The 8,670-nt window shown below is 34.2% G+C and overlaps 1 protein-coding gene across 1 annotated transcript in view; it reads right to left on the minus strand.

Moving 5' to 3' along the window:
- The window catches only part of ADAMTS6 (ADAM metallopeptidase with thrombospondin type 1 motif 6), a 255,927-nt gene extending 247,652 nt beyond the window's left edge, over positions 1-8,275 (minus strand). The window contains exons 1-2 of the mRNA XM_066375930.1: positions 8,179-8,275; positions 5,320-5,684 (exon numbers count right to left, since the gene is read on the minus strand). Coding sequence (XP_066232027.1) covers positions 5,320-5,684; positions 8,179-8,275 — 462 coding nt within the window. The remainder of the gene's footprint in view (positions 1-5,319; positions 5,685-8,178) is intronic.
- Between the last annotated feature and the right edge of the window lie 395 nt (positions 8,276-8,670).

Genomic DNA, 8,670 nt, shown 5'->3' on the forward strand with positions numbered 1-8,670 from the left:
ATACCCACAGTCAAAACTGAAACTATAGCATTATCAATGTTGGCAACCTTGCCATAGTTTCAATTTCAAGTATTGCATTCTTCTATCTTTCTAGTACTGTCTTCTCCACTAGAGTGCAAGCTGTCTGATAATAGGGATTTTTGTTTTGTTCACTGTTATACTACTAGTACCTAGAACAATGCCTATTAAATGATAAGTATGTATAAGTATTATAAGTATTTGGTGAATACATAAATGAATAATGAAGAAAATAGAAAGGCAACTGTGGATAAAACAAAATGAACAGATAGTCTAATGGGGTCACTGGTCTTTTTTAACTAGCTATGTAGTCTCCAGAGAGAGTAAAAAATATCACTTTTCATGAAACAAGAATAATACATAAAGAAAGGAACAATCAAAAAAGATTTCTTGAAAATTGGAAATGACTGCTGTAATTTTTAAATCAATTGGAGGAAAAGAAGGCAAAATTGGGGAAATCTCACAGAACAAAAGAAAAAGACGGAAAAAGAGAAAAAACAGAAGCAGAGAACCAGTTACAGAAAGACAAGGAGAGAAATAAGAAGAGAAAATTATTAAGAAAACAGTTTTTAAATTTCTCAAAGCTAACGGAAGGCCCTCAAAATGAAAGCACCAATCAAAGACCAAGTAGGGGATAAGAAAAGAAAACCCACAGCTTACCATATGATTATAAAATTCTTGAAACAGGAAGGATAAAAACTTTTAAGAAAAAAAAAAAGAAGACTTCTGCTATCCCAAATGAATCAATGTTATTTTTTTAGATCTTTAAGTTTTTTCCTAAGATATAAAACCATGTAGATAAATTTGATGCCCTAAATTTCCTTTTCCCGATTCTATTATCCATAATTCTGAAAGAAAATTATTTCAAACTAAGAATTTTATATCCAGCTAATTATTAGCCAAACAAGAGAAACATAAAGTCACTTTCAAATAGGCAAGGACTCAAAAACATCACTTCCTAAGCACCTTTTTGGAACTAACTACTTGAAGGTATTCTCTAACAAAATCAGAATGTAAACACAGAAAGAGGAAGACATGTTACTAACCTAGAAAAAAAGAAATCTCAAAGTCAGAGATGTGCAGTAACTCAAGAAATTAATTAACCAGCCGACTCTAAGAATAATGCCTTCAAAGAAGGATGGAATATACAGGATGGGGCAAAAGTAGGTTTCCAGTTGTTCATATGGAAAACAATACAATAATTAATGAATAATGATACAAGAATAAACTCTGGCCTTGGTCAGGTACATCAGTTGGTTAGAGTGACATCCTGGTATGCCAAATTTGTGGGTTCAATCTCCGGTCAGGGCACATACAAGAATCAACCAACGAATGCATAAATAAGTAGGACAATAAATTGATGTTTATTTCTCTCTCCTTCTTTCTCTCTCTTTGTCTTCCTCTCTCTCTAAAGTCAATAATAAAAATTTTAAAAAGAAACTGTGTTTTACATACTTATAACTTTAAATGTACATTTACCCACGTTGTATTTCATGGTTATTGATCACTTGGTAAAAAAAAAAAAAAAAGTGATATATATTTTTTCCTCAATAGGACAAAATAAAATTAGAAAACTCCAGAAAAACAAGATCTGGATAAGAAAGCCATGGTCCTAAAATGTGACATTATTTTGAAGAGCTGATAGACTATAATGTTAGAAATATTTTTTGAATTTTACAAGCACTGTAATACTGAAACTATAGAAAAGGAAATATGATTAGAAAACATTGATGATCTCTACATTGAAAACTTATTTTATAGAACAATTAAAGACAGAATTAGTAACAAGAGTTCTTTGAAAAAAGAATTTTTTAAAAAAATTGTTTACATATTCATTTGATTAACATAATACAAAACAAGAATGAAACTGAGAGTTACTAAGACTGGTGGGTAACGATGTGCTGAGGAATAGGATATTTACATAGTCTCAAATTATCTGTTCACAAATTCGTCTTCAGTTGCCAAGGGGAAAATAGTAAGTTCAGTGGACAAACATGGCAGACGTCACCTTAATCAAGTAATCAGTCAACATGGACCATACAGTTTCAACAGGAAGCAAAATAAAACAGAAAGGTGTTAATAAATAGAGAAAAGAGAACAAGAGACAGAAAGTCTCAAAGAGGATTAATAAATAGTCAGGTGATACTCTGCTATCCCCTTAAGTGTAGAGAAGTTTCCACTTTCAACCTTATGCAAGATCTTTCAAAATTTCATAAATACCATATTTCCCTCATGTATAAGAGACACCTTCCTCCCCCCAAAAATTTGGGGTCTAAAAACTGGGTGCGTCGTATACAGTGGCTGTAAGTTTTTTTACTTGCACTTTCCGCTTTTTCATGCTTGTTTTTGCGCTCATGGTTGAAGGCAGTGACTCATTGTCAGACACAGATGAGGACTGCGGACAAGCTAATGGACGGGAGTTTTGACAGTAATGAGGAGTTGTATGGATTTTTTGATGAATAAAACTCCAGTTCAATAACTTTATGAAATAATTGTTTTCAAATTTCGGACCCCAAAATTAAGGTGCATCTTTACATGGGAGCATCTTATACATGGGGAAATATGGTAATCCACTATGTTAATGACTCTGAAATTATTTGTTCCCTGAATTAAATTCTTTTTTAAATTTCTGAGCTGTTTTTCTAAACTCCAACTACACATTATTAACCTTTATTTCTTTGGATTCCTCACATTTACTATATATCAAGTTGACTCTCTTCACCTTCCTCTTCACTCCAGCATCCCACTGCCATTTTCCTTCTCAACTAATAAACCTCATGAACTACTCTCATCCAAAAGAGAAACCTCAGCTATCTTCAATTACGGTCTCTCCTTCATTCCACACCCAGTTTAATTCCATTTTAACTTCTTTAAGTATTATTAAATATTGACTATGGTGTTATTAGATTCCAGGAAAGAAAAATATTAATAAAATACAGATTCTTTAATTTTTCTCTGCAAAATGTGAGTCAAATTCATCTCATCTTCTCCATTCCCAGTGCCAACTCATCTTCATCTCTCCAATTACTGCTGTTCCCCTAAATCTCATGGTGGAATTAGTTTTCTTTTTCTTTCTAAATTTCAAATTTGTTCATTACACCACCCTCTTAAAACAAACAATGGCATAATTAATGTTAATGCCAAACCTAAAGGGCTTGATCAATGACTAGGAATGGTATTTTTAATCACATTTAATACCAAGTGTCACTTTCACATATGAAAAGCTCTTAAAACATGTTTACTTTGAATAATTTATTTTTATTCAGAAAAGATAACTATGTTTTGCATATAAAGCATAACACTGCTTACAGAGAAACTAGTGATAAGAGTACTCAATGTACTTGCTTATAGGAATTAAACTCAAATCTTAAAATCATTTTGGCCCACTAACAGTTATAGAAAATGGACAATCTGAACAAATTCTTACAGTGAAAAATTTCCTAAATTGTGTGGGTTTTGATACTCCTTTGGAATTTAGCACTTATTTAATTCCAACTCTAATTATATATTTTTAATAATGACATAGGAATAAATGAATGTGATAAAGTAAGGAAGAAAAACAGTTTCTGAAAATACAACTTGAACATCAAAACATTTATGCTCGTTTACTCAGACAGAGTTCTAATGGAACATCTCCATTAGCCTGAATAGGTAAAAGCAGTAGACAAGCGTGGGGATATGCTTTGTTCTGCAACTTTGAATTATGTGTTTCCCATTAGACTAGAATGGACTCAAATGTCCAGGACAGACCCTACATCCTTGAAATCCATTTTCTAAGTAAAATAAGACTTATAATCAATCTTCAGATAAATGCAGAAAAATATTATTTATAGAGATATTGCTATAAAATATTTTGCTTTAAGAATTTATAACTGGGGGAGAGGGGAGGGGCACAAAGAAAACCAGATAGAAGGTGAAGGAAGACAATTTGACTTTGGGTGATGGGCATGTAACACAATCAAATGTCAAAATAACCTGGAGAGGTTGTCACTAAACATATGTACCCTGATTTATCAATGTCACCCCATTAAAATTAATAATAATAATAAAAAGAAGAACTATAAATAGGTCATACATAATTAAGCTATGGTTCCTACCAGGGAAAGATACTATAGAAAGAAACCTAAAGAGGCAATCAGTGTTGTGGAGTGTCCTCAAATAATACACATATTTACATACACATATAACCTTAAACTCTTCACCAATGAATGAACTTAGTTTATGCATAAAAGATATCTTACTTGAAAAGAAAAACTTAAACCTAAAATTAAACCTGAGGTTTCATTCATTCTTCTACTAATATTTATATGGTTTTCAATATTGCTCTTACTTTAAAAAATCAATGCAAATATTAACAAAAAGACTATCAGCTTGACCAGGCAGTAGTGCAGTGGATAGAGCATCAGACTGGGACACAGAGGAACAAGGTTAGAAACCTCGAGGTCGCCAGCTTGAGTGAGGGCTTACCAGCTTAAGCGTGGAATTGCTGGCTTGAGCGTGGGATCATAGACATGATCCCATGGTCACTGGCTTAAACCCAAAAGTTGCTGGCTTAAAGCCCAAGGTCGCCAGCTTAATAAGCAAGGGGTTACTCACTCTGCTGTAGACCCGGGGTCAAGGCACATATGAGAAAGCAGTCAATGAATAACTAAGGTGCCACAATGAAGAATTTATGGTTCTCATCTCTCTCCCTTCTGTCTGTCTGTCCCTATCTGTCCCTCTCTCTGCCTCTCTCTGTGTCTCTGTCACAAAAAAAAAAAAAAAAAAAAAAAAAAAAGGGAAAGACTACAAAAAATGAAGGAAGACTGACCAGCAGTTGCCCAAAGGTTAGTGTCAACCTGGGACAGTGAATTCCCAGGTTCGAAACCCCAAGGTCACTGGCTTGAGCGAAGGATCATCAAAATGATCCTAAGGTCACTGGCTTGAGCTCAAAGGTTACTGTCTTAAAGCCTAAGCTTGAGCCCAAGGTCTCTGGCTTGAGCAAGGAGTCACTGGCTTGGCTTGAGCCCCTGGCCAAGGCACATAGGAGAAGCAATCAATGATACAACTACGAGTTGATGCTTCTCATCCCTCTCCCTTCCTCCCTCTCTCTCTCTCTTTCTTTCTCTCTCTCTCACGCGCACACACACACACACACACACACACACAAGCAAAGGCAGCAGAAACAAAAAAATTTAGACTGTTACTCTCTCTACTTAAACCATATATATAAATGTCTTTTTCAAAGCATATCTTTGAAAAGACATTTACTTTGCAAATTTATTTTCCCATAAAAAATTTAAAGTTATAACATGTACTTACCAACCCAATACAGTTGCTTAGAGCCACTTTAGTTGTACTATGTTGATCTTGCAAGTATCCTGTATAGTGACAGTTGTCTAAAAAATCATGTTTCCACTGGGGGCCATCTTTCCCCCAATATTCTACAGTAAAATGTTTGGACACAAAATCTGTGTTGAGAGTCAAGTTTAGGTGAAAGTGCTTGCCATAGGCTGAAAGTTTAAAAAATAACTTAGATGCTGCCTGCTGTGGATCAATAGGGTCCATACTCCGTCTTCTCCTGGAGTGCTTATCATTTTTCACAGTAAAGCTGAGGAAAGCTCCATTTTGGTCAACTCTTATTGGAATAGTTAGCTGGTAGTGTTCTAGATAAGTCAGGAATTCCTCTTTGTAATCATAAGGCAGAGAATCCAGGAAAAAACACATGAAAAAGAAAATTTAACAGAACAACAAAGTAGCAGTTTAAACAAAAACTATATCAGTTAAAACTATGCACCATTATGTGTGAGTTATGGACAAAAATGTTATAGTAAACAAAAATGAAAGAGTAAAAGTTTAAAACCTAAAGATCAATTAAGTTTCAATGATTTCATTCCTCAAAATAACATTTAAAATTTAAAAGACTTTATTCCTTTTTATATTCAATTTTAAAAACATTAAGTCTAAGGTAAAATTCTACGGAAATATGAGTATCTTTGAAATTTAAAACAGTGAAAAACACACATATGTGAAAGAATAGAATTTAGTTCACATAAAAAGTTTGTGAAAGTTACCCAAAAGAATTTATATAGAATCTCTACAGCCTTGAAGAAATTAAAAAAAAATAAATTACCAGTTAGCCACTTTGTGAGATAATCTGGTAATTTCTCCAAAGATTAAACATGGAAATACCATCATTTAACCCAGCAATTCCACTGCTAGATGTATACCTCAGAAAATAAAAACTTATATTAGCCAGAAGGAGGAAATAACCCAAATGTCCCTCAGGAATAAACAAATAATTAAAATGTGGAATATTGGAATATTCCATGTATGGAATATTACTCTGCAATAAAAAGGAATATAGTACTTATACATGCTATGATATGAATGGACCTTCATAATAACTGTCTTCATAATCAAAGTTCATTATCTAACATTATAAAAACATGCTAAGTGAAAGAAAACCATCCACAAAAGACCATATATTATATGATTCCATTTATATAGAAATACCCAGAATAAGCAAATCTCTAGACACAGAAGTAGAGTAGAGGTTGCCTAGGGCTGATGGTGTAGGATGGTCTAGATGGAATTTATGAGTGACTGCTAATGGGTACAGGTTTCTTTTTAGGATGATGAAAATATTATAAAATTGATTATGGTCATAGTTGTACAACTCTGTGAATGTACTAGAAACCATTTTAAATGTACACTTTTTTTTTTTTAATTGAGAGGAAGGGAGAGGCAGAGACAGACTTTCATATATGTGCCTCGACCGGGATCTACCCGGCTAGCCCACTAGGGGGCGATGCTCTGCCCATCTGGGATGTTGTTCCATTGTTCAGCAACCAAGCTCTTCCAGCACCTTGGTGGAGGCCATGGAGCCATCCTCAGAGCCTGGGGCCAATTCATTCCAATCGAGCCATGACTGTAGGAGAGGAAGAGAGAGAGAGAGAAGGGGAAGGGAAAGAGGTGGAGAAGTAGGTGGGCACTTCTCCTGTGTGCCCTGACCAGGAATCGAACCTGAGACATCACATGCTATCCAATACTTTACCACTGAGCCAACCAGCCAGGGCCTGAATGTATACTTTAAATGGATAAATTATATAGTATATTTATTATATCTCAGTAAAAATATTAAATCATCCAGGTGATAAAAAATTCAGACAACTAGTAAATATAATTTCTTCACTTAGGTTTACTAAATATTACCAATGTACTGTCTTAATCACATCTTTCTTCAGCTAGTAAAATCAAATGTCTGCCTGATGCCTCACTGTCTACACATGGAGTTCACCTGTGCATATAAACTCCCATGAAACCATGACCAAATGGAAATAATCTTAAAGATAGCATTTACTTTACTTCTCATGAATAAGCGTTCATACCAAACGCTATGACTTTGTTGATCTCCTTTGAGAGCCACATTTTGTTCATATGGATTTCTAGACATCAGTCACAATAGCCCTGAAAATCTGGTTCATCGGCACCAAAAAACAAGTTGTTAATATACGTTAATGCGAAGGGAAGCCAAAAGGTAGGTTTTCAATAATTCAAGAAGGATTGGACTGGGCCATGGGGAAAAAAATGACATTTGCTGCTGGGACCTTTCTGTTTTGATCTTTTCTATAATATAAAGTTCAATTCTATGAATGAAAATCATAGGGACCTACGATTAGAATTTGAAAAGTTGAACTTCTTACAACTCTTATTTTTTTACCCAGGTCCTAGACCTTACATAAAAAATTTTAAGTTAGGAAACACATTTTTTCATGAAGATTCATATTTTTAAAATCTTCTATCAGAAGGTGTCAGGTTTCTGGCTCTTTCATAGTATAAACGTTTGGATTCCTTTTGAACATGACATTATCTGTAATCCCAAGCAATGAATGAGCCCATTCCAGTTTAGGATTCAGAAGAACAGAGCTGAGTCTATCATCTTCTGAAAAAGACCACAAAACTCTAAAATCTACTGGATATTAAATACTGGTAAAACAAGTTAAACAGACTTTTCGAGCCCTTAACATTTATGAAATGAGCACTGAACTGACACAGTAGGCCTCTGCTCCTATCGCTACAAATCCCAAAGAAAATGTTCACCCAAACAAAATATTCAGAATCTTTTCTTGTCAGATAACAGCAATATTTTTTTGCCAGTTTCAAAAGCAGGAATCCTACCTTGTGAACTGTATGAGAGCCTGTGGTCACTATGAAATTCCGATGAAGCCATGATGAGGCTCAAAATCCAGGCCAGCGTCTTCCACAAAATTTCCATAATTTAGCAAACTGGATGATTTTTTGGAGGGCTACCTATGTGCTAGAGAGTCAATATCATAGCAAATTAGTTATTAGATGGTCCACAGTTTAACATGTACTTTTATTTCCAATATCCCAAACTTTCTTCTATATCTAGATTCATTTTCTCAATCCAAAATGAAAAAAATTAATGATGGTAAAATTTTCATAAGTAAAGCATTAGGCTGATTAATTACTAAAGTATGGCCATTTTTTAACCTAGAAAAACAAAAAAAAAAATTTAAGTTAACTGGAAAAGAGCTTGAATGGTCAGATCTATACTGCTGAATGCTTGCCAAAGGACATATACTACGAAATAACCTCATATAGTTAAATTAGACCATTGTTGTTCTTCATAGTCTAAATAAAATTCAC

The sequence above is a fragment of the Saccopteryx leptura genome, chromosome 1, assembly GCF_036850995.1.
Source record: "Saccopteryx leptura isolate mSacLep1 chromosome 1, mSacLep1_pri_phased_curated, whole genome shotgun sequence".
Lineage (NCBI taxonomy): Eukaryota > Metazoa > Chordata > Mammalia > Chiroptera > Emballonuridae > Saccopteryx > Saccopteryx leptura.